The sequence below is a fragment of the Aptenodytes patagonicus genome, chromosome 4, assembly GCF_965638725.1.
Source record: "Aptenodytes patagonicus chromosome 4, bAptPat1.pri.cur, whole genome shotgun sequence".
Taxonomy (NCBI): domain Eukaryota; kingdom Metazoa; phylum Chordata; class Aves; order Sphenisciformes; family Spheniscidae; genus Aptenodytes; species Aptenodytes patagonicus.
In genome coordinates, this window is record NC_134952.1 from 30884013 (window position 1) to 30911479 (window position 27467).

General features: G+C 41.0%; 1 protein-coding gene across 1 annotated transcript in view; it reads right to left on the reverse strand.

Annotated features, from left to right (window-relative positions):
• Nucleotides 1-27467, reverse strand: part of SCFD2 (sec1 family domain containing 2) — a 205613-nt gene that overhangs the window by 102276 nt on the left and 75870 nt on the right. The window contains exon 5 of the mRNA XM_076336245.1: nt 13207-13456. Coding sequence (XP_076192360.1) covers nt 13207-13456 — 250 coding nt within the window. The remainder of the gene's footprint in view (nt 1-13206; nt 13457-27467) is intronic.

The window sequence follows — 27467 nt, forward strand, 5'->3', positions numbered from 1 at the left end:
TCGAAACCAGGAAAGAGATACTAGTGAATATACCAGAATCAAATAGATATTAAATCCAACTATCACAGCTGCTACAAGGAAAAACAAACCAAACCGCTCCATCTACCACTACAAGTAAGAGACTGGAAGGAGTTATTTGCACAGGCAACACACAAAACGGCAACTCAAACTCAGGGCCATCGAGGGAGTTAGGTAAGGAAGGGACATGTGCATTCTGAAGTGCAGAAACCCCCACTTACTGCAAAATAAAAGGCATAATGCACTCCCAGTTCCTATCTATCTGCCAGAAACACTGTGTTGCTGGAGAAGCAGATGGTAAATGGGCATGGAAAATGGAAGCAAAAATAACATATTCTTGTTTCTCGAAATATATGCCAGATAAATGTGTATTTTCTGCACAGAGAAATGCTAAGACACAGGAACTGAGAAGGAACCACCATAAATGTAACATAGGGACCATGAACTCAAAGTAAAATATCCAGACCTTTAGACAAGGATAGCGCCGGTGAACTTTCAATGTAAGACTACTTCTGAAGAAAGAAGGGGTTTGCAGAATGTGAAGCAAATAGAAAGGCACAAATGAATAATTACGAACAGAAATAAAGCAAATCCAACCATTGCAACCTGACCTTTACTGACAAAGCCTCCAGGAGCACCTTGGGCACTGAGCATCACCGTCTCGCTGTGGCTCCTTGCAGACACGTCACAAGCCAGGCAGGTATGCCTGCTCTGTAGGTACATAACCAACTTGGTGAAGGATAATTCCCACACCTCTCCCTTGGGAATGGAGGGACAGGTACTTCATAAGGTTGGTTCAAGGCACCCAACTGAACAAGACGAATCATGCCCTTGAAAAACCTCTTTCTGTTGGCCATAAAAATACAGACAGACAAAGTTCCTATTTTAAACCTGGGTTAAAGTAGGGTGGTGAGAACAAACCTGGCATACTCCACTTCCACTCCTGACTGGTACAAGTAAGTGTTTTGGAGGGAGTAATGCAGGAACAGAGGGGTTTTAGGGAGCTATACAAAAATAAGCGTAATGCCTTTGTTTAATTTTATTCTTATTTTTTCCTTTTTAAAAATGAATTTGGTAACCAGTTGTGGCTGGAACTGTCCTACAGTAGCTTGTTCTGGGGAACAGAGGAGATCTATGAGTGGGAGAGTAAGAACATGGCATTTTCTCCTGGGGATACAACAACTGGTCACTGAAGTCTCCCCACCATAAATGCTTGACCTGAAATTAGGAATAATGAAGGGTAGGAAGATACTTCACATACCTGAATGCAGCAGAGGTGCGAGACAGCCTACAGGTGGGAGCCTGGGGAGACCAAAGGAAGACTTTAGGAGGAGGTGGACAAAAAAAGGAAGCGTAGCAAGGAGCTAAGGGCGGACTGGATCCATGTAGGTGATGGAGAGGCAGAGGAAAGAACTGGGGCAGCAGGCTGGAAATGGGGACAGAAGTGAGAACAGATGAACAGGGAGGAATACGACATGGATGGTGGGGGTGGGGGAAAAGAGCTGTGGCATGAAGATACAAAAGAAGCTAAAGGAATATAGGCAGAAAATCTCAAATTGAATCAATTATTCATAAAACTCAGTACTCTGTTGCTGTCAAATACCTTCAAAGTCTACGTGGTATGTTTACCTGCTAGTAAACATTTGGTCCATTTGGAAGACAACCTGCTATTGCACTGATCACTTCACTAGTGCAAGCAGCAGACAGCTATGATGTGCAGCCAAATTATTTGAACTTACCAATAAAATAAGTATCATTCTCTACAGTCAAAATGTTGTTTCAGCTTTTAAATGTTTTGTTTGCTTAGTTAGGAAATTATGTTGAAAGCATCAAAGGAACAACAGTGAGTTTGTGAAGGCAAGCACTCAAAAGTTAACAAATGCCAGAATTACAGTTCCCCAGCATGACCAACATTAAGATACGGATGCAATCGATTAGCCCCTACTATTTCTTCTGCCATTTCTTCCTCACTTAGCACACAGGATTTGCACAAATGTGAGTGAAGTATGGAGAAGATGGCAGAAAAGGGCAGAAGAGAAAAGATGATGAAGAAACTGAAGAATTAGATTCTCTTTCTCTGACTCCTAATTCTCATCTGCTATTAGGCAAGGCTACTGGAAGCAAGGCTCTTTCCAAATTTTTATTTTAATAGGTTTTTCTCATTTGCGGCCTCCATTTTAATAAAACTCCTTTAAGCTAACACAAGCCTCTGTCACGTCTATATATTCTCCAATTGCTCAACATTTTAAGAGAGCATAAGGAAGAAAGGCAGAATCACCGCTGGGATCAGGGCATATCTCCGGGGAGCCTCCTGGGCATATACATGCTGATATTCGGTAACAGCCTGGGAAAGAAGCTGTCATCTGGGTAGCTCTGCTTGGTGAACAGGCAGCAGCACTTCTCCGTGGCTATAAACATTCCCCAAAGACTGTTTTATAACTCTAAATCTACTTATCTCTCCCTCTATTTTTTTAAAGTCTTGGGGCTACATCAATACACATGGTGTACACAGATTTGTAAAATAAATATGCACAGACAGCACCAGAAACAAACAAAAAAAAAGCCTGAAGAAGGAGATTTGAATAAACCAGGAACATTCACACATTATATCCACACATTCCCCACATTAACACAAATCCATGCAAGTCAAATACATATTTGTATTGTTTTTCATTAAATAAGTGTGTCTAATTGACTATGACTGGCTGCTGCCACCTCTCATCAGGCAAGTATTTCCACCATAATGTTTATTTTAATGAATAAAGTGGGAAATTAAAAGAGAATCAGACATCTGGTTCTAAACCGGTCTCAACGATGCATAATGCTTTCTAAAATTGTGTAGGGCACAAACATCACTGTTATTTACACAAAACTCTCAATTAACAGAACTCCCTCAATCCAATTTTACAAACATTACTTTCCTTGCCTGACGAAAGGATATCCAAGAAAGAGAGGGGAAAAAAAATAATCCTTAGGCTATGATCTGTGAACTTTCCTGTCTTGACAGACCACAGTCCCAGAGTCTGCAAAAGAGAGCAGGAGGGTCACAGCAAAATGTAACTTGACCTGAACTTTAACCACCAGAGGTGACATTTACTCAACTATAAAATTTAAAACTAAACAAGAACAAATAGGGAGAAAGGGACTATGAGAGCACCTTCTCCATGTTGATTTAAAATTCAAGACCATGAGAGATCTGCCTGTTAGGTTTATAGTAAGGGCTTGAGTACACATGAAGAGATTTGTGGGAAAGTATTCATTTAAATAAGGTAGCACTTTTGAACTTCTATAGTACGTGACGATATTTAGATGTTATTGAAAACAAAACAGTTGTCACACTAACAACAATTCTAAGGAAGGTACTGAAATTGTTATATTAAGAAAAAGTTGTATTAGCAAGGTTGACAGATCAATGAAAATATTTAATCCTGCTTATCCCCTTATATCAGAATTGACCCATGGACCACATACGATAGTTTGATCCGTCCCTTAAGCTTGATCCCAGAACTGTTGCAAGCAGGAGGAGCACTGTATGCTTTCAAACTGATTTATACAGAAGCAGAACCTGACCCTTGAAATGCAATATATGTGAAAGCAAATTATCTTGACTATAATGAATGATTGAACAAGAAGACCTCCAGAGCCAAAATCCATGAGTCTCCAAAACTTGGGATGAAGAGGGGAAAATTAGGGCATGCTGACTAGTGAGCTGCATGGACAAGTGATGTATGTTTAAGCCATAAATTGCTGAGCTATTTATTAAATTCTAGAAATGCTTTTCAGTGTGATTTTTATATTCCTGGTTCTGCTGTTGAGATGTTAAGATGATGAACACAGCAAAGGTTTTGCAAAATAAAAGATGGGTTATAATCAATTATTCAAAAGATTTTTTTGGTTTAACACTGCGATAACGCACAGCCTTATGACTCCATTTTACGGCTGGGCTCAACTGCTTCTTGAAATACTGGATTTCAACATATTGCATCATCATTAAAATACATGGAGATTGCTAGCCTGAAATAGGTTGACTACCCAAAATTCAAAGGACAGAATTTACCTCTGATAAAATCTCATGGTAAGCACAAGAGAACTTCCGCCACCAGTGAGCTGAAGAAAACAACTAGAAATATCTAAGGCTGACAGTTATTCCTCCTTGCCTCGGCGGAGGCAATGCTCTGTCCTTCTGCCATCAGACCCAGCACACAGCGTGGTATTTAAAACAGATACCAAATTGACAAGAATTATAATAGAATTCTTAGGAACTCTTACAAGAAGGCACTCAAATGTAACAAAGCAAAAATTTGCAATCTACAGCAAGCACCTGAACATTTGTGGCTGTGTGCAAAAGAAAAACAAAACCCCCAAATCTCAGTAGATTTCTGTCATACGGGTGGTGACCACTAAGAAGTCCTTTTTTTTTCTTGGGGTTCCCCCCCCCCCCCTCTTAATTTAACAGTTATTTAATACTTCACCATTTTTGGTTTGCCAGGCTGGGTGTGCTCTGCAAAACAGCAAGAATTTACTCATAATTTTACAATATGCCAAAACTTTTACGGTTTTGCAAGGAAGTGACTTGAATGGAAAGAAGAAAAAAAGGATTTAGCCTTGCAACATACATATACAAGTACCTTTAAAAAAGGTGCCAAATTCTAAAGCAGCTTCTGTTTTCATTTTATTCTTAAAGCAAAGAGATATTTGATGTTAGGAGCATCTTCTAAATGCTATTGAATTTGCATGCTGAAAAAGAATACAATTCATTAATGAAAATTGCACCATATCAGTTTCCTGTTACAGTTGGCTGTCCTGCTAAGTTGGCAATGAGACAGCAGCCTGCAGAGCTGCAGGCATATGTCTCATGTTAAAAAAGAAAAAAAAAGACTTCATGTTATAAACACTTCAATGAAAATTACTATCCAGTTTGGAGCCAACTGAGACCAGGTGCTGAAGACAAAATAAACAGACAACATACGAAAGTTTAAAAAAAATTAAAGAAACCCCCAACACCACTGGGCTTCCATTGGGATTGTTTTCTACCATACATTTTAATGTACATCATGAAATCCAAACAAAATATCCCTGCATACGCACGAAGTGGCCTGATTTTCTCACCTCTAGTACCATAGCTTAATACTGATTTTTAAGATATGCCCAATTTTTTTAAGACATGCAAAAAATATACATATGCAAATTTAGATATAAATTAATCCAGAATGCTAGTACAAACAATTTGTCTCCCAAACAGTTCACTAGAAAACCCTCCGTGTTTCCCAGCTGAGAAATAGCCCAGGAATCCACCCAGGGAGCGATATAAAGCCTGAAGTCAGCAACCACTGATGTAGCTCGCTCGTCTTCCATTTGCCAACCATGGATTTTGAACAGAAATGGGAAGAAGCCTTTAGAAAGATCACAGTGGAGAGGTACTGAGGTCTTGGAGAGCTCAAGGGTCCTAAGCAGAGCTGACAAAAATTAGGACACGTACTCCGTGTCTGCAGAGTCAGTGCTTCGGTGCATACCCCATTTCTCCCCATTTTTGCAGAAAGGTCACAACAATCCTTTTGGCACTGTTGTGTAAATCACATTAATATCTTGGGACATGTGAAGTGATCTTTTTTCACAATAGCTCTGTTACCATGAAGCAAAGGACTGAAGTGTTGCAGCAGTGGCAGCATCTCAGGGTGAATTAAACCGCAGGAGCTCCCTACGCAGTCCCTCTCGCCCAGCCAGGCAGCAGCTTTGCTTATGTCTTCCCGGTGCTCCTGGTAGGTGAACATCAGATCCACCATCCTCTGGGACTGCTGGACCACAAATACTTTCCACTGGATCGTGTCCAAAACGCATCAAGAAAGTAAGACAGATACCAGGAGGTCATCTTACACGCACCCTCTGCCAGTCAGAGAGAGGGGTATTTTAGATGTCTATAAAATCAGCTAAGGCAACAGGAAAAAAAAAAAAATCTCCTGAGCATCAAACTCCCAATTTCAGAACTAGGGAGAAAAGGGTCTGGGTTTCATCTGGCTGCAGTAATAATGTCTGCACTGTGGCAGGATGAAGCTATTAGCTCTATCAACAGAGACTACATTTTGTTGTCCAACGCAAAAGGGAAAACTCATTCCAACTGCTCCTTATCTGCACGCCAGCCCGGGAGGGCTCTGCAGGGCAAGGACCATCTCCTCAGTACTGGGGGAGACACAGGGAGCATGGGAGAAAGAGAAAGAAACTTTGCTATAATCTGAGATGGCTTTGTTTTTTATCATTTGAGTGGAGCCACGCTATGAGAAAGTTTTTCTTCCTTGTAATGCATCCGTGACGATGGCAGGAGCCCTGAACTTTGCACAGCCACGCCACACCAGCATTTACAGCTCCTCTCTAAATCACAGCAGATTTAGCTCTACACAGACCATACGCAGTGGCATTTCTGGTGCTTGCCTTCATTACAGAGCAGCAGTTATGACTTGCAGGCTACAGGACAGAACAGATTCCCCAAACAGCACAGCCTCTAATCATGCACATACAACAGCCTAACCTGGTGGGAACAGGTCTTCTTCCAAATTCAAACTGGAGTGCAAAGCTGTCCTGCTAACATTAGGCATGAAAATGACCCTTTAGCATCCAGGACTAGAAGCAGCTAATCAGTATTTCAGAGAGCAGCCTGTCTGGACATTCAAAATGTTTAGCTATTTGATGTGTTGAGGTATTCCCCCACCCTCTGTAACCCACTCTATGAACTTTTAACATAAACAGTTTAGTTTATAAACCTTCGCTCTGGTGGGGAACTGATCCCTATCTACTAAACCTACTGGCAGCCAGACTCCCACGCACTCCTGGAATCAAGGAGCAATCCTTAAACCCAAATCCTGTACCCGAGACTTGCAGGACTGCCCCAGCAGGACCCAGCACTGCTAACACATTGCTCTTATTTTTTGTGCAGACAATGCAAATGCAGAGCTCCTGAAGCATGAACGGGCAAAATGGAAGCTCTTGAGAAGGCCCTGAGGACAGCACAGCTTGTTAAGACTTCTCTAAATATTCAAAATAAAGAACAGAACTTTGAATTTTGTAATCCTTGAAAACTCAGAAGGGACAATATTTAATTTTGATTGTTCTATTATTTCCCTAAATGATAGCAAGAAACAATTTGGTTGCAGCTTTATTTTATTTCTGTTAAATAGAGCCAGTTACAGTTCTCAGCTTAAATACCTTCACTACGCAGAAATACCAGATTAACCCTTCTCTAATTTGTCTACATGTTGCCATTAATAATGTGTTTCGATTTTAAGAACATGTGAAAAAAGTCTCTTTGTAGTAAGGATTAAACTCTCAATAAACAGCAAAACAAAATTTAAAAAGTGCAAATGTTTTCTTCAAGTCATTACTTTTTTTTTCATCAGTTCTGTTGTGAAACTCATGGATTACTTGGAAATAAGCTATTATACAAGGGAGGGATAGGGCTAGCCTTTCACTGAACTTGTGGAAACTTCATTAACTTTATAGAAAATACTCTTGATAAAAGCATGGAAAATTTAAAATCACTCAGAATTTCCTCTTGGATTTTATGGTTTTAAACAATGGTAGTTTCACAATATTTTCCTGAACTGCATGAATGTGTGTGGGGAAAAAAGAAATCACTAGCAGATACCTGAGCTACACCTCCACTGTGAAGCTGGGGAAGCCCTCTCCTACAAAAGGCGGGTGGTACATTAAATCAAGTCTGAAGGATTTGATCAGCCAAGGACCTAATTTCATCCCTATTTACCCGTAATATAACCAGGTTTGGGAAACTGGTGCTCCAAACCAGCAGTGAAGCTAAGACCACAGCCAAATAAAAGTGAGTGTGTCTGTCCTCTGAAGGAACTGGCCGTCCCTGTCTAGGAATGTAAAAGCTTATTGCAAAACCGGGATTGATTTTAGGATTCATGATACTTAGGCCACACTAGCAGTAAGGTAATGATACCTTCATTAATGTGTAACCTCATTAATGTGCAACATCTCCCCCAAGAACGGTGTGCTGAGGACAATCGGAAGCAGAAGCAGACAAGACACCATGTGTCTAACCCAACACAGAATTTAGAAACAGCAAGGAAAAAGTCCAGAAATCCACTTTATGATTAAAAATTTCACTTTTTAGAGGCTGATAAACAGCGATTCCTGGCACAAGAGGGTTCCTGCTACACCTACGCTCGAGAGGGTACAACTGATACCTACAGCCCTACCAGCCGAGAGTTACTGCACGTGGGCAGCGTAGCTGGCTGCCCCGCAGCCCGGCTGGCCTGCTGGCCTCCAGAGCACACCACGAAAGGCAGATCTGCTCTGGAAAGCTCCCACAGAGATTTGCAGATGAAAAAGAGAGAACGGTGCAGCTGAAAAAATAGATTTTTAATTGCTTTGTGGCTCTATTAGCATTACTTTTGCATATGTTTGTAGCTGTACGCAGCTCTACATGGACATTTACAAAACTAGATGAACAGATATGATGATAAAATAAATACGATATTTTACAGCTTTTTTTTTTTTTAAACAGCTGCCAAAAAGACATCCCCCCCTAAATGCCCCCAAACCCAGCATTCTGTTGAAAACCATCGTTTTCCATTATGTTTTGGTCTATTCTGTTTCCCCTCCAATTTGTAACATTCTGCTGGAAACAGTGATGAAGAACATATGTCTGTGGTAAATTACACCCAGAAGAAATCTTGGAACTGCTACATTCGGTTTTATTACCAAAGGCATTAAGATAGTCTACCACAACACGTATTATTTAACAGTTCCATCAAACACAACACCACTAATATACTTTTATATTATTATGCATGCAAAAAAATTGGGTGAGTAACGTGTTGCATTTTCATTTTAATTAACAGTTCCAGAATGTTTTTAGTGCTTCAATGAAACAAGGTGTTACATAAATGCAGAATGTTATTGTACAAATATTTTGGAAAACATATGTTCAGGCAACAATAAGGTTGAGAAGCCTAACACTCAACAGCCAGGAACTTGTGAGTGCTTACACTTCTTTCACAATATAAGCTTACGCAAGTGCTGCATCTTAACGTATTCTGCAGAGGGTTGTAATCATCCAGGCTACATCAGGGAAATCCAGTGTGGCCAACTGGATGGATAGACTAACATCTCCGAGAATCGCTTTCTTTTCCAGTACTGCAAATACTAATCCAGTTTCACTAGATAACACCAAAAAGCAGATGTAGCATAAATACCCCCTGTGCACTGATGAGCTGCATCTTTTGGGGGAGGTTTGCACTAGTTCTGTGAGGTAGTCACATCACTGGAGATTTCCTATAGGCATAGACTCAGGCAAACATAAGTTTAATAGGAATAAAAGATACCTTGTATAAATCCGGCTATTACTTCGACTGATGACATGACCTCAAAAGTCAAGTTTTCTAGAGTTTTACAAGGGTTTTGCATTTTATTTCTCAAGTGACTCCATGGGAGCAACAAATAAAACCAACAAAAATGTGTAACTGTCAAGACTGCACACCTTCCATGCTTTGCAGAGAAGAGGAAAGCAAAAGATTTAGGCAGCAGTTCAGAGCCACAGCTGAGATTTGGCTTTTAATTTCAGCTTAAGTCAACCAAACAGCCTTAGTCCAGTGTTGGGTCCAAACTAAAACCAAAACATCAGGCACCAGGTGTACCGGGAAGCAGAGCACAAAGTCCTCTCTGTTCAAAGAAATGTAATCACTAATACCTGAAAATGTAATTTAATGCTTTTCTTCTTCAAGTTCCAAAATGAGTCACACAAAGCTGAGAGCGCCAGTCCGCTTCATGAATTGCAAACTGAGACCCAGAGAAAGTTACTTGCTGAATATCATACAGAGAGTCTCACTTTATTAGTACTTATTCATCGTGTGTAAGAATAACTGAAGCTATATTTTTCTGGTTCTCTGTGGTGTTCAGTCCGTACACTGAATGCAGCCATGGCTCATAGAAAATACACTATATAATCACGAAATTGAAGACTGTGCTACAATGCACACAGGAGTCAAATGATGGTTGCATGGGAAACTGAGTTACTGGCATTTCTCAACTTCGAAGTGCTTGGTTTTGCAGCCTACATAGTATGACTTCTGTATGCCTTTTTAAAGGCAACTATGAATTTTGCTATCTGTTGCTATAACCAAAACTGTCCAAGCATGCATGACTAGCAGGGTTTGAAACTTAAACCTGCAGCTCTGCAGGTTAAGCTCCTTAGTAAGAGCAGATTTACTGCAGAATGGATATTGAATATTCAGGAACTCGGGTCCCACATGGGAACCTGGAGGCGAGGAGTGAGCCAGCAGGCAGTGTCTTGAATCTACCCAGTAACTGGCTTACTTTTCTCTCCTGCCATGTCCAACTTAACATTCTTCCTATCATTTACCTTGATGGAAAACTCAAAATGAAAGACCACGAACATTTTGCTTTGTTCTGATCATGAATGAGAGATTCCAAGAATTACTGAAATTGATTTTAGTCTAATTAACTTCTGTGGCCATTTAAGAGCAGAAAAGGTTTCCTCTTGTTTCTGACTTAGAGTAAAATGAGGGCAGAACACTGTAGGTCTGGACTACAACCTGTCCAGACCTGTGGCTGTTGCTAACTTGCAGAGCTGGGCCGATCTCGTAAAAACAGGCCAACCTGTACCTGCTAAAAGGAATAGCCGGTCTGTAGTTCATAGCATGTTCTGCTGGAAGCAGAAGATGTCTCAGCATTATATCTGCCATTGTACCAAAAGGGGAAACCGGCACTGCCATCTATTCCCCGACTTTCAGCCCTGCGACAAAGTCAGTCCTGCTGTGCTTCTGAAGGAAAGCTTGTGGGTGCTCATACCGTTTTGACTTGCTTTGCCTCTCAAGCAGCGAGCAAGGTACCCAAGATTCAGAGGGAAGCAGGATGTAGAACACAGGCCTGGCAAAATACAGGTCAAGGAAGAGTACACGTTTTCTCAGTCTTCCCAATTCAACTGTACTGCAAATATAGCAAATTACAAATTCAGCAAATTCCACTAATGCTGAGAAAGCAATCTGTTGGATGAATAAAGGCTTGAACACTATCTAAGGGGCATTCCTAGAAATTCCGTTTTATACTTTCCTCCCAAGACAATCCTTATTTTTGGTCATGACGATAAGTTTTAATATTTTTCTTCCTCTTTTATGAATAAGTGAAAAGAACTGTCATTCTAAATACAATGTGAAAACAAAGAATGCTGATGAACCAAAAAAGTATGCAAGCAAGGGGAAATACTATCACACACTTGTGCAGAAAGCACAAACATGGTTGTGCTAAACACACAGATACAGGAATAGAAGGATGCAAGCATTTTGGCTTTGTGTTATGCATTTAACTTTATAACATAATAATGACGTCCTTGGTCTAAAACTACCTGTACTGGGTCTGGCTGGGATGGAGTTAACTTTCTTCACAGCAGCTTGTACGGTGCTGTGTTTTGGATTTGTGGCTAAACTTGCGTTGATAACACACGAATGCTTTGGCTGTTGCTGAACAGTACTTGCACAGTGTCAAGGCTTTCTCTTTTTCATAGTCAGATGCCCCACATAACAGAGTGAACACTTATGCCTAAGGAGATGAATGCCGTACTTCAGACACCCACCATGCTTCTAATAGTCCACCCAATATGTAAAAAGACAGCAGAAGTAATTTTATTTCATAAACTGAAGAATCTTTGTACTGAAACATTCATTCACCTGTTCATCTGCCCAGAAGTTGAGAGCAAACACCGTGATATTCACTTTTACTTAGGAAACTTGCACACTGGAAATCAAGCATACATTTGTAAAAACTATTGAATTATTGACAGTTTATGGAACATAAGACAAGCACAATGTCTGTTTTGATCTCCATCTGTGCTTGCAACTACATAACCTGAGGGCATAGAGAGCAACAAGGGAAGCATCTATGTATACAGGAATGCAGCTTCTCTTTGGTACTTGACTGAAGTTTAGAGACTTCAAATCTTCCCATACTTATGTTAGCCACAATGAAGGAAAACTCATAAAACTGTGATCCAAAACACTGTTGATCATAGGAGAGAAGCCAAAATATGAAAATGGAGGTTTAGAAATGACTGCACCATATCCAGTAGAAGACACCGCTGAAGTTGTGAGGGAAGCACTATGTAGTGGACAAGATATGCAGTACATATTGAAAAACAGGAGAGCAAAAGTCTACAAGAAGCCTGGAATGCTGTGGCACCACGGCCAGGAGTATTAAAATAACAGCACAGTGCAAATATGACTGAACATGCCCATTTCTGCAGTAAGAGTCTTTTAACCGTTAAACTATTTTACACTCAAAGCAACAGCAGACCGGTCAGACCACACCAGTATTTTGAAGCAGAAGCATCCACAGGGAATAATACCAGAATAACCAACAGCAGAATTACTCCGCTGCCCTTGAGACTCCCCACTTAGGCTCGTTCTTGGCAAAGGCTTTCAATTGTAAGCTCCTTACAACATTTTGATTTATGTTCATATGCTCCCTACCTCAAAGGTGACCTGGTCAATGACCTGCTCTCTATTAGTAAATATTGAGAAAAGTGACAACAGGAAGCAAGATCCCTTTTGCCATTCAGATATGCCACCCTCGAGCCATAGTTCATTCATTTTAATGAATGTTTTTTAACAATTATTTTTTTCCAAAATGTGACACCGGCAGCTAAAGGTTAGGGCTTTTCTACTCTATGAGTGCTCATCTAAAAACAGGCTTAGCGTGCTATTTTTAAAGGCTAATGTTCATGTCATTTCAGCAAAAAGCTCAATGTTGGTTTTAGACACATTTCTTCTTTTATGCCAGACAGGCCAGCTCCTCGTATTCACAAAGCAACTGTGGTTCATTGAACATGTTTCCAGGATTAATTTTGACTTCCCAGGGTCAACTTTATACTGATCAATGAAAGAAATTGTGGAAAAGATTACCTTATGAAAACACACAAACTTAGCCAACCTTTAACAAAAAGAACAACTTGTAGAGCTTTCATCAGACTCAGCACTATTCAAGGACAGCCTGTCAGCATTTGGCATATATGAACATGGGAGATGGAACAAATCTACAGGAAATCCTTGTGCTTATTCACGTACCCTCAGCACCACAGACGAGTCAGGATGCTTTTATATGTTTCTCCCAGTTCCCACGTTCACAGGCATCCAATTTCTCACTACACAAGCAGAATCTTACCTGTTATTTTCTGCAACACAGGAGATGGCTCTGGCTCATCACAAATGGCCTTGACTAGGGCCTTTTTCACCTCCTTTTCAGCTACGTCCAGCTCTTTTCCACTTTTGATTTCTCCGACCACAGAATACAGGTATACCAGCAAGACAAGGAAGTCCTCGCAGGTATAATCATCTTTTGTCCTCTCGTTGTAAGACTTGATCATTGGCAAGAACTGGTTCAAAACACTGGGCATTTCTGACTCGCCAATAGTCTGAGAAACAGAAGGAAGATCATGTCAGATTGACCCCATAGTGCTTATCAGACATCAGACATACTCCTGCCTGCATCTGCAAGTTATTATTTCTCATAATAGCAGTGCTCATTTAATGAAACATTGTTCAATATTTGCATTCTCATTTGTCAGCACAACGTCCTGTGACATATTTGCTGCTCAGACAGCAAATTTATTAGTTTCCTACAAGTGTTTTCCTAGGCACTCATGATAGCAGCCTCTTAGCACTTGAAAAGCCTGATGATTAGATCTTCTCCATGTACCAGTAAGATGAGAGGACAGGAGCATCAATCTTTGCGATATGGGTAAAAATGGTACAAAACACAAGGTCAAACACTTCCTCTAAATTCTGGTCCTCCTCCTTGGGCCTGATTTTGTACTTGAGCAGGGAGTTCAAAGCCCAGCTCCCACTGACTTCAATTGCTATTGCGAGCTCTCAGCATATCTGCAAACCTGTCCCTATGCTTTCAGGTCAGAAACCCAGAAAATTAGAAACAGAGGGAAACCACCTGTGAAGTGTGTGGTTTAAGTGACCAGCGTGGTTTCCTAGAGGAGCTGTACAACAGGAGCAAGGGCAGCAATCACCTGCCTGGCATGTGCCCTGACCCTCTTCTCCCTCTGCCTCCTTCACAGCACACTCGCCAGCTTCTTAAGGCATGTAACAGGGGTCTTCCACACCAAAAACCCCTTCTTTGCTAGGCAGGTCAGGCTCATTCCCGCAGCGCATCCATGCTGCGAGGTGAGTAAGGTAAAGGCCATGTGGAAGCGGGGAGAACTACGTGACTGTGAGGCTGAAAGATGATCATAATGTGTATATGAGAAGAAGAAGGCTGGGAGAGAAAAGGAGGGGGAAACTGAGAGTATGCTGGCATGTCCTAGGTCCTCAGTAGTTGAAATCGCACTTGCGTCTTCTCATCTCTGTGGGAGAGGTGTCCGTACAGCTTTCCTGTGGTTGTAAAAAGGAGACTTCAGCCACGAATCCCCTTAAGTGCCACACTGACATCCACATCATGTTAGCACCAGGGCTGGGGTTTAGATCCGTGCGGGTCTCTGCCACTCAGGACAGCGGAGTGACTAATCATAGCAGCAAAGTGCCACCCTCGCTGCTCACACACACCTGCACATATCTCCACAAACGAGTTTTCTGCTGTGGGTTAGTTTGCAGCTCAGCAGTGGGATCAGGTGAGAAGCAGGGCCAGTGCAAGGCAAGCAGGAGGAGCACGCTGCTCCTGCGCAAGGAAGGAGGTGTGGGAGAAGCACAGCCTTCCCCACTTGACGGTGGCCATCAGTCAGATCCATCCAAGAGGTCTCCTGCAACGCCACCTTCAGTACCCTGCCCCTTGCCCTGTGATCACCAAACAGCTCCCTGTGAAAACCTGTGGGTCAATACACAGTGTACAGCGAAACACTCAATCTTCTATAAGCCAATAAGTCAAGTCTGCAAACTTTTATTCTTGGCTGTTACTACAGTAACTTCAAAAAGACTAGTCATGGTAAATAGGCATCACAGCCAATAATATACCCTTTAAATAGATTCACAATAAGTAAATAAAATACAAAACAAACAAACCAGAGAGAGACACAGTTTTATACATTAACAAAATCATGCAACTAGGTTTATCCGTGCTTTTAACTGCATTAATTTAGTTCTGAGCTCTTCTGACAACTGAGTATTTTTTTCTGAAACCTGGGCAGGGATTTCAGAGTCTAACTTTAGGAACACGGAAACTGAAAGTTTCATCTCTTGGCATACTCAGTACAACACGTCAGGGGGTCCTGGTTTTGGTTGTATTTTGTTTTAGTTGTTCTTTGGCAATCTCTGAAACACTAACAAGCATCTCCTGAACTGTAATTTTTACACCTACACCAATCCACTATAGATCACGATCATAAAGCAAGCACGAATTACTCAAGCTCTCAAGAAACCTTTTTCCAGCCTGTGCTATAGGAAACAGCACTTCTGCGGACTTTGGGCCCCACCCTGCTCCTCACATACCAGTTTTGCCACGGACCCATCTTTCAAGGGACCTTAATGTGGTCAGATGTTACGTTCCTATTAGAATACATACCTTAGAGAAGAATTTTCTAACTACCCACATGCTAAACCTAACAGTAAGTGCACACTGTGGACCTGAAGCAGTAAATTACAAAGCTACAGTGGTCAAAAGCATTTGGGAGCCAAAAAGGAACATTCAGAAATCTGGGAGGGGTTGGCACCCTGTGTGTGTTTAGGCAGGGAGTATTAAAGCACATGCACAGCAAATCCAGGCGCTGCTCCGCCTGGGAAGTAAGTCTATAGTGTTTGGCGCCAGTCTGGCATACACTGCGGCTGGGCCACCCTCAAGACAAGGCAGTCGGTTCCCAAATTTCAACTGAGCCCTGCCTCAGTTCAGTATTACCTGCTCTCTTCTTGCAAAGTGACACAAACAAATTCTCATCTGTACGCCAGTACAATAAATATCAGATCATCCAGATCCTAAAATGGATAAAGACAAAACTTCAAGGAATTCAGAGGTATGCAGCTACCAGGACAAAGCCACCCGCAACGAAGAAAAGCTTAATCATTCCTAAAAATCTAAGAACTGAAGATTAACCTTCGTGTGGAGTTATTCTGGAACAGATGACAAACTTCAATCTATATTAACCTGAATTCACTTTTAAGAAGAGGCAAGTCCTATGCCACGTATTATTGAACACCATCTATTCCCCCCTCCCCTTCCAATACACAAACTCTCTACTTCACCCCATCTCTTCTCATAGCATGATCCTACAACACCAAAGATGAGTTCTTGAACCTACAACACCAAAGATGAGTTCTTGAAAAAGCTCTGTTTTGCATGCACAAATTATCCAAATGCATGGAGCACTGAGGATGCACATGGTCGTATAAAAAAGTAGGGTCAACAGCTCCTGCTTGAGGATAGTAGCTCCTGAAAGTACACGTGTACAGCACCTCTGGCAAACTTTCAAACATACATGATAAAAAAAAGATTGGGTCTAAACTTTCAGGATGATTTACTGAAGGGCGGGCTAAAACTCCACAACTTAAAGCAACAATTGCCACCTCTTATCTTCAAAGTAAAAATGAAAGAGAAAAAAAAAAATAAAGCGCTATAATAAACCGTTAACTTCAGAACGCACGTAGGGTCTTTCTGGGGTATGAACTTCTCTGGAATGTTTTTCCCTTATCTCTTGGGAAATGGCACTACAGAGGACTTCAAATGCAACTGCCAAGTTTCAGAGGCTATTTTGTCCAAACAGGCCAGTTGGACTGGAGCATGCATGAAAAAAAAGGGGACTTGCAGCCACACTGCGGAGCACGGCTCCACAGAGAGCTGGGAAATTTGCCTCAAACAAAATCCACTGGCAGATTGTCATTATCTGGCCACCTCTGATGATTTAGGGGCTCCCTGCACTGCCTAACAATCAATCAATTACCCTGATTGAACAACCCTAAAACACAAGTTTTAAAAATGTAACTACCCATGACCCAAATTTCCTGCTGGTTATGTTGGCCTCAGGTTAGCCCCATTTGTCTATCATCAAGGGAGCCAATAAAAATAATAAAAACAGGTCAATTCTGAGCTTTCTAAAGGCTTTATAAAAACATTAATGCTGCATACTGCAGAGCCAGCTAAGGCCCAAGCTCTAACGCCTTCTGCTCGGTTGCATCGTTTGGACATTTTAATGCTATAATCATATATTCTTCAGAATCCAGGGAGAGTTTGTGATAGATTTTTGTTGTTTTCCATCTCTTTTCTCCACCCTCCTTAGTTATTTATTTTTATAACTTAAGCTGTGTAATAATTTACTGTCCCTAAGGGTAAATGAACTGACGTCAATTTGCTGATTTTTGCAAAAGGCCCGAGTTTTGGCAGATGGGAGGACAGTGAAGAAAGTACAAAAATCATTTTTTCAGTTTTTAAACACTGCACATGATATTGTGCTTCAAAAGTGACATTTAAAATGTGATTTAAAGGATCTACAGGAATTAAGAGGAAGTGTAATAAACCCAAGAAAAAATGGTTTGCATTTCTGTGAAAGGCATTATTTTCAGTATTAAATAAACCTGTAAGAATCTAAAGCCATGTGTATCATTAGACATCTTTTACACAACAGAAAACAGAGTGCGCTGGGGAGGAAGAGAAGAGGAGGGTCAGGGTTTACTTGAATTAACACGTGTCCCTGACAAAATTGAGAAAAGAACCTAGCACTCTAATCCCTGTGCTTCCAGCCCACTGTCCTCAACACATCATTAAAAATATTAAAGCAAAAATCAACTTCAAGCAAGTGGAATTTATTTTCTTTTAAAATCCAGGAGGAAGGAGGAGATAAATCTTAAAAGACTACTTCACTATGTAAATATTCTAGCGGCTTTCCGTTTAGGAAGCAAAACATGTTTAATTCCTTCAGAGGTCGCATGAGTTAACAGAACTTTTTGGAATGGGAATCACACAGCTTTACAACAGTGAGGAATTTTACTGGGGAAAAATGAAACTAAAAAACAACCCCAAAACCCAGCTGCAGGTAAAACCAGCAGAAGGATCAGTGGAAACTCACAAGCCTTTGGTTCATTTGCTGCCCCGCGCTCCTGGACCGCCCTATTTAATAGAAGCTCCTTTTATTGATAACTTAGGTGGGAAAAGAGGGTTCATGAGTTGTGGGATAAGCAGCTTTCCAATGTTGCTCTATCTGATTTGTCATGTTTTACCTGGGTTTGACATTTTGCATTTCATGATTTTGCCACTCAGTGTATTAGCTTCCCCACTATCCAGATGAAGGCAGAATATTCTAGCTGCTAAAAGTGACAACGGCACCAAGGGAGGACCTCATGGGTATGCAAAACCAGCTCAGACCCTTCGACAGCAACAGATCTCTGCAGCAGTAATCATCTTAGCAAAAATGAGAGACGCTGCAAAGCTAAGGAGGAGTCTCAGCTGCCTGCAGCGCTCAGCTGCCCATAAATCAAACGCTGAGGTTCTGTTACTTGCTGTTTTACACTGTTTGGCCACCTGAGATTTGGGGTTGATTGCATGTAATTTCCATACGGGTGAGAAGATGCCTGTACTCCCTACTCCCAGCAAAACAGTCATTTCATGTATTTTGTTTTCATAAAACTGCCGATGGTGACTAGTGTTTTGACACAATAAATAAGTATGATCTTACCATGTAAATTATGTTTTTCCATATGAAGCTCTAGAGATCATTACAATTCCTGACTTAGGTAGGTTTTGATAAAAATGTATCTTCTCTTTGTCTTCTCTTTAAATATCTGTAGGGTACGACTGAAGAATAACCAAGCCAAAACACAACACAAAAAATGAAGGTCTTCGAAGTACTACACTCCCACCATTTGGAAACCCCTCAATCTGTCAGTGTCAAAATATATAGCATCCAATTATTCAGGCAGGCTATTTAAGAAGAGGATGAAATAATTTTGATAATTTGGAATTGAGTTCAGATGCCAGAAAAGTTTTAGACTCAAACTTATGTTTCCAGCTGGGGAGGGTTGACAAAGTCTCACCTTGCAGGGGGAAGGAGCAAACTTTAGCCCTAGGGGAAAGCAGATGAAGCATCCAGCGAACTCATAGCAGCTTCAGAGCGGAGTTGTGAGATGCTGGCAGTAAATGGCTGCTTCCGGCAAAAAAAGGCATAAGTCATTAAAGATAAAGAGAAAGATCACATTCTCTTTTGTTGGGGACCAAATCAGGTTTACGACTTGCCCTTGTCAATACCAAAAGACTTGCATCTTCTTCTCTTTAATGGCAACGTCTGTCTGTTCACTTGATAGACGATACAGAAATCCACCAAGAATACGTGTATAAAGAAAACAGCAGAGAAAGATGAGAACTAAACTGTTAGTGAGAGACACAGGAAACAGTAAAAGCATCTAGGACCTCTCTCCTCTGTCATTACTCTTAATGACTCCTCTATCTTTAATGAACTATCCCTACAAAGCCAATTCTATCTCCCGTCCCCTTTTCTGCATTTATCACCCACTCTGAGCATTGCCCCAGGAACTATATTCTCAAAACTGCAGACAATTTCCAGGCAGCCCTTGTAGGCAGAGTCTTAAAATTCTACCGTAAACAAATAAAAAGCAAATAAAAGAAAACGAGTAAGCTTTTTAAAAGCTATTTTTAACGTGGCTTATGCTGTCAAAGACACAGATTCACATTCATCCTACGTGCATGCTCTCCCAATTGGCCTTCATTCTTGCCTTCTGCCCACTACAGCAGCCTCTTCCTTCTGCGCTTGCTGAAGTGTTTCTGTGACTGTGCATTAAAACAAATCATTTTACCCAGACTGGTTCTCTGCTCGGGTTTACTGCTTGGCCACAGAAACACTTACACTAGCCATGAAGGCCAAGGATTGGACTGTTTCCTTATGCAACAGCACTGGCTTGAAGCCTACATGAACTAGAGTTTAAGGTTGCCAAAAGATATAAAAGAAAATTATATAAACAATCACCTGCTCTTTGGATGACTTCTTCAATGCACTGTCATAAGGCCAGATTCTTAATTGGTGTCTATCAGTCAACACTACAGACATCAACAGTCGTTTGCCAATTTATACCTGCTAAATATCTATCCATGATATTAGCACTTACTGCAAAACACAGTGACGAGTCAAAAGCAAGAAAAATTAACTTACAACATAAAGCTTTTAAAAAGCACGACATTTGTAAGCTCTTCTGGTCAGAGATTTTTTTTTTTTTTAACATGTCTTGCATAATTCCAAAAACACACCACTGACACTTAACAGCTAATATGTGATAACAACAAAAATATTTAAAACAAGCTGTTCAAGCCCTATCATTTCAAAAAACAAAACAAAAGCAAAGCCCAGGACAGTTCTTTCAGCCAATAACTCCCTAGCCCATGATCATGACCTAAGCAATTGGATTCCACCGATATCCCATAGCCAAATAAGTATATTCCAATATTTTTCTTTAACCTAACTTCCTTAGGACGTAAAAAAAATATTATATTTTGAACAACATAATTAGGTTTTCCTCTTATCACCTTTCTCCTGTCTCTACTGAGCAACACAGTTGTTTGACAGCAATTTCCCCATTTTCAATCATCTTGCAACTTCATAAGTTATTTTCATTTCTTGTGTTACAAGAGGCAGATTCCGTTACTATGTCAGAACTGCAAGACTTATACATACATTTTGAGAAAATTTAAATGCCATCACAAAAGCTTCTAATAAACTCACTAATATCTAATCTTCCACAGTACAGAAATCTCCTCATCCCAGTGAGTTATGCTGTCTGGCGATGTATCATTACATCATACATTCCAGTTTTTCCCTCTCTCTTTGGAAACCATCTAAGTGTACAGCTGTGTTAAGATATTTTAATGGGTTCATGGGGGCTCAGCAGCAACGGGATACTGAAAAAAGGATATTTAATAAGTCTGGATTTTATTAGACAAAGCTCTGCAAGGACAAGGACAATTTTACTTAAATCACCGCATATCTGACATAAGAGACTCACTCACCAGCAAGTTAAAAAGGGAGTACTTCCAACCTACTCAGTCAAAAGCTTTTAGCTGTGATGGCTTCTACAGACGTGCTCGGTAAAAACATGAATCAGCACGGCAAAAACAGTGTCAGAAGAATGAAAAAAGCAGTATGGGCACAGTCAAGATAAAACCTGTATCACAGAAAGATCTTGTGTGTGGTTTTTTTGAGGTTGGTTGGTTGTTTTTATAAGCCTTGGAATATTGGGAAAATTGCCAGAAGGTGGTAGGGGTTCAATACTGAGAAAAGGGCACAGGGATAACATAATATCTGAGGAGGTTAAAACTCGTATCGGCTTTGAGGAGAACAATGGGAAAGCGTTCAGTCACTACAAAGCAAAGGATAAGAATCCACAGGGACAGAAAACAAATAAAAGGGGTATAAATCAAGCGAAATATAGTACAACCAAATCAGTCATTCAATAGTGCAGACCATATCTGCAGAAGGAGGGGATTCTATCCCGGGAGATGGTTACTGAAAAAGATTTGAGAGATGCTCTGGACAAAGAAAAGGACATGAATCCCTGCTTAGACCACTAGCTATAACCCTTCTGTTTGAAAAACAGATGACCCAGAGGGGATAAAAGGTCTAAAAAAATCACGAGTGGACTAGAGAAGGCAGGTAGGGATTGATTGCTCACTCTCTGTCCCAACACAAAAACTAAGGGGCAATAAAGCAAGCTGGCCAGAGCCAGTTTAAAAAGCAAATTAAATGGAGGTAGTTCTTCATGCAATTTGCTCAGATGTGGAACTCCTTGCCAAAGGTTGCTGTGCTACTAAATTCTTACTTAGGTTCACAAAGATGATGGGAAAACTCACAGGGGGAAAAATTTACATCAAATATTAGTAAATACACAGAAACACCACCTGTTCCAGAACTCAAAATGGTCAGAGCTGGGAGAGTATCATATAACCTGGTCCTCTTAATCTTGTGTAGGCAGTTGCTTTTGAGTATTGCTAGGAAAAGCAAACTAGCTCAGCTACATTTTTGATCTGATCCAGAATGGACATATTTACCTCAAAGCCACGGCAAAAGGATCCATATAACTACAAAATACAGTATCCAGAGGAAAGAAGTAGGGGAGCAGGCTTATTACAGTATGTGGCACTGTCAGGATTAATTCCAATATATCGTGCCCAGTTCCAGTGCCCACATTTCTAAGAAGCTGTGAAAAACTAGAGAGAATGTTGGAGAGAGTTACAAAACAACTAGAAGTAAATTTCTTCAGAGTGAGAGACAGTTGGCTTATCAAAAGGAAGAATAACAGTTTATGTATGTCTCTTCAGGCAGAAGAAAATTTCGGAGTATGAGACAGGTCTTGAATCTAGTCAAGAAAGCCACAGGAGAAACAAGGGAAGTTGAAACTATGATTTTTCCAATTCTCAAGTTAGTGGAGATTCCCTCAGTGGTGTGCATATTTCAGAAAGACTTTGGAGGGTGAAAGGACAGAAAACAAGCAGAAAGCACAAACTCAGTGGTCTCACACAATAAAACACTACGTATAAAATGCATCTGGTGAATAAAACCATAAACCCTTTGGCACAGTGCTTAATTGCAGTGAAAAGAATTGTGGACTGTGAGGGAAAAATAAATTAGAAATAGCAGAAAGGAAAAAGGTAATACATACTGAAATACTGGACATGCTGTGAGGGCTGGCACACAGCAGTAAGTTATAAAGGAGACTGACAGTCAAAATAACCCCATCTTGTGCCTTTTCCTCCACATCCTTGCCTTCTGAGGCACCTCTTCTCTCTCAGCCCTTTGTATCATCCTTCACTCCTACGCCAGTCTAATGTCAGATGTCCCAGAAACTCCTCAGGGTTGCAGGGAAACCTCCAGACTTCTGGTGATGGGTCAGTCCATGGTGGCCACTGGTACCAGAAATGAAAAAATGAGATGCCCTGGGACAAGGGCAAAATGGGAAGCCAAGCCTATTCCTAATGGGTGAAAAACAAAAGGATTTTGGAGCCCACACGACTGTTTGGGTTCATTTGAAAGAACTTTGTTTCCTTATTGCTGTTGGCTTTTTTTTTGTGTGTGTGTTACCCCACCGTCAAACTTTTTTAAACAAAACCAGTCAACTTCTGCCCCTAGAAGTTTGATACTAACAGACAATCAGGACATCTGTCATACATTGCCACAAGCATCAATGCCAGTTTGCGCCAAATCATTGTACAAATCATGTTTCCAACCAAGTTATGGCCAAACATATACCTGAAAGCTTTTAGCGATGCTTAGAGATTATACTGTTACATAAAATGTGCTGAATAAGGGTAGTATTTGGCTAAAACATACCCCATTTCTCAGTATCCCTGGGATCCAACTTTTTGTTGACAATTTCAATGGAACTGGATGTAGATCTGAGCAAAGCAGCACTCTCTTTCCCCATCCCTTTTCTTCTGTCCCTTTTCTTAAAAAAAACCTAGGAAACTTAGTGAAAATCTATCACTAAGATAAATATACCTGCCAAAAGCTGTTGGAATTTACCAAAATACTAGGAATTGCAATTCCTATGAGTCAAGAAAATTGAAAGCCATTTAAAACATCAACTTGCATGAGATGGCCATATGAGACTAGACGCTGAATCACGTTATTGCATTTTACAGATACAAATTTAAACAGTAGCTAACTTTGAAATATTTTATATTGTCTTTAGAATATTTTATACCTCGGTATGCAGATAGACAAAGACATAATAATGTATGACACAAACCACAAAGTAAAAATATATGGACATGGGAGGTTTGCACAGGAGAAGATCCCACTGCTCTGCCCACAGTCCTGGCTGGAACCACAGGAAGGAGACAGAACGGCAACACAAAGACATGCAAAGGCAGATTATCAGTCCTCTGCAAAGCACCACGGCTGTTAATCAGTACAGTAAATGTTATCACAATAGAGTACTGACATTTCTAGGCCTTGTACAAGGCTCGCCATGCTTTAAACAGGATTCAGGCTTTCATGGTGATTAAAGGCAGATGTCATACGCATGAGTAAGTTTGTAACTTATGAGCCCCTCATCCATTTTTGTGTGTGGAAGGAATCTGCCATTGACAGGACATCTTCACTGGAGGATGCTCACTGTGGCATGATTTGCACAAGGAAGAACATTTTCCTTCCCTTTTTCAGGTTGGGAAGAATAAAACAAGCTTAAGTGTACAACTATGTCTCATTTCCTCCTATGCAATGTATCAGGTTAAAACCTTAATTTTCCTGTCCAGCTTTCCACTGCCATTAAAAACTAATCAGGTTATCATCTTTTGGAGAGCGGTGGATGGCAGAAACAACAGTGACACTTCAAAGTAAAGGATGTATGTTTTTTCCCTATAAATGTGCAAGAACTGCAGCTGCAATAACTACTATCATACATCAAATATAAAACATCAAGTGAAATACAGGCATAAGCAAAATGGCAATTATTTTTCCACTGTGATAATGCTACGGTGAAAAACTTCTGAAATCCCATTCTTCTTTTAATCTTCTCATCCTATCCTGGAAATCTTTTCCTGCTCTAGAAGCTAACAGTTCTCTCTTCAAGCAAAGTTTAATTCGACTGCCTATGAACTGTTCCTTCAGCCCCTTAACCGAGTAGGAATGTTCAACGCTGGTATTCACAGGTGGTGGTGAACAGACTGCATGCTCTGGGTTGGGCATGCCTGTGCATGGGTATACAACCTTTTAGGACAGCGGTTATTAGAAAGTATACCCAACACTTACTTGTCAGTCGTGATGCTCCATGCCTCTTGGCCCACATGCCCTTCCCATGACTGGCATGCAGCAAGTCCTCTCCTCTTTCGGCAACTTTCAGCACTCCCATTGTCCCCGTGTGGGGCCGGGCTGTGCTGGGTGGCACTGGCAGTGGTTTTGTAGCTGGCTCCTTGCTCTGGATGGAGAAGACGTCAGGCTGCTCTCCCACCGCCAGCCGCAAGGGCCATGTGAGGGCATCCTGGCTGCCAGGGATTGCTCCTGCCACACCTCCTCCTTGTCCGTTTCTCCAGCACGAGCTACAACTAGAAAAACAATCCCGGCTTTCTGTCCCCCTGAGATTTCCCTCCCACTCAGCCGAACGCCTGAGTCAGCATAACTATCCCTCATGATATCACATTTGTGCAAAGGGAGACGACTGGAGCACAGGACATCTGGTCCCAATATCTAAAAACACTTAAATCATGCATGTCATTCCAAACATTTAAGGACTTCAGAAGTTTTCAGCTACTTTCATATATATTTCCTAGTTGCTTCATGGAGAAAGGATTTCTTATGTTCAACTTTCACTCTGAAGATCTGGGAAAATGTGTATTCCATGCCATTTTAACTAGAAAAAAAACCCCAGCCTTAAAGATAAGCCCAGACGTGACTTAAGCTACCTTTATATTAACTATTTTTTAAAATTATTCCAGGAGGATACCAAAATGTGCTGAGTTATAACACTTACAATTCAGATTTCAGTAACAGGCGAAAAAAAGGTGATTGTGCAACGTTAAAAAAAACCGAAACAGATCCAATAAACAAAAAAACCCCCACAAATCCAGTCGTATATGCTAGATGGTGAGGTACCAAGATATCTTCTAGTTCCCCACTGTGCTTTTTAGCAGGAGAGAAAGAAGGCATGGCCCAGTGGTCAGACCGAGACTCCGGAGACTGACACTCACCTCCATGTCCGACTGCAAGCTTCTTGCTTTTCTCCACCTGTAAGCAGCGATAGCTTCCTCATGCTACCAAGCGTTAATTCAAGTGCTCCGATAGTCTGATGCCGAGTCCCAGGTACGAGTAATAACATTCAGTGCAGCAAATAATTCCCTTTGCAGCCCCCACATACACTGCAAGTCATGGTACGCTGACGCCAATACAGCAGAGGCACACTCTGAGCCCGCTGTAGCCTATTTAGTTTGAGTATCAATAGCCGTCAAGCTGTCACGGGATGGAGCTCAGTATTAACGGGCTGCTTTTTCAAAAGCCAGGATGGGTATGTCTGTCTACCTCGCAGTCTCTCTCGCACAACTCTTGCAAGAGAGAAAATATAGCACTTTGATATAATTTCTATTCTTCTTATCTGGCTCCCCACACCTCAGGGTGGGAGTGCTTCCAACCTCTACCGTACATGGCTTCTACTGCAGCGTACGCATACCACTACAACAGCAGAAAAATACCAATTTCTTTTTTGGCAACTACTAGAAAATTCTTCACCCTCTCCACAGCACAGAAAGCTCCTGCTTTTCTAACAAGCCGTCTGTCAGTCTGCTCTCAGGACACGAGAATCAGACGTTTGGGGCATAAGTGATATTCTGTATGGAGACACCACGGCAGCAAAAAAGAAGAGGTATGAGAAACCATAGTTTGAATGAGAGAATCCAGAGGATCTTGGTTATGTGTTACAACTCACAAAATACTTTAAGTCATTTATCTGAGACTTGGATCCCATTTTGGAAGGCAGACTAGTATTACAAAGCTCTTTTAGACACTGTTTATTAGCATCAAAATGAAATATGAAAAGCACTTTCTGTTAAATCCAGGATCTGGACAACTCTTACAACATGTACCCTAAATAAACAAAGTGAAATGGTATTGCAACAGCTAGAAATAAAATTGTGTGTTAATCCCAAAAATAAAAATAGATTTTTTTACTGCACTAATGTATGTTTAATCCTTCTAAAAATAAACATTCAAAATAACATCATCACAATTAAGTTACCCCCAAATGTTACAATACGAGTAGCTACTCCAGCCGTCAGCTGGCAACCTCACGTCCCAGACTACTTTCTTAGTTTTACTGGAGCAAACATTCCGACCTTCCCAGCAGAGTTCTGCAGGCCCTAGCAAAGATCACAAAACCCACAAAAGTTCTGTGCTACTGTTTTAAGAACGGCAGCATCCACCAGGGAAGGGGTGGTGGGGGTGGTGGAGATAAATCTAGACACAGTTGTTTTCTCTTTGAAGTTTCACTTGTTTTAAAATAACCACTACAAAAAAGCGTAAACCAGTCTCAGGACAATCTTTCCTCCTGCCTCCAAATAATTTCCCTCCGCCACCTCAGCCATCGCCACTTTTGTCAGATCACAGCAAATTACCGGTTGGTGGTCTCACTGTTCTACCCTGAGCCGTATTTTAATTACTCAGAGCATTGAGAAAAGATTATTGTACAAATATTGGCGAATCTTCAAACAAGAGTACATGCTGTCCATTTTATTCACAATGAAAAAGCTCTTAAAGAGATTTCGATAAAGATTTGCCTCCTGCTTGCAGCCCACATTTGTAATGTTTATATAAGTGGGGGATATAAATCTTTTTCAAATGAACCCCACAGTTTTTAAACCAGCCTTGTTATAAACTGCCTGTTTCCGTTTTGCCTGCCTAAGCAAGCAATGCAGAGCCTGCTCGGGATAGACTGGAACTAATTTAATGTGCTCCAGGTTTAATCCCCATCCTCCCGGCTTTTACTGGCAGATTTTACACAGAGGACTGC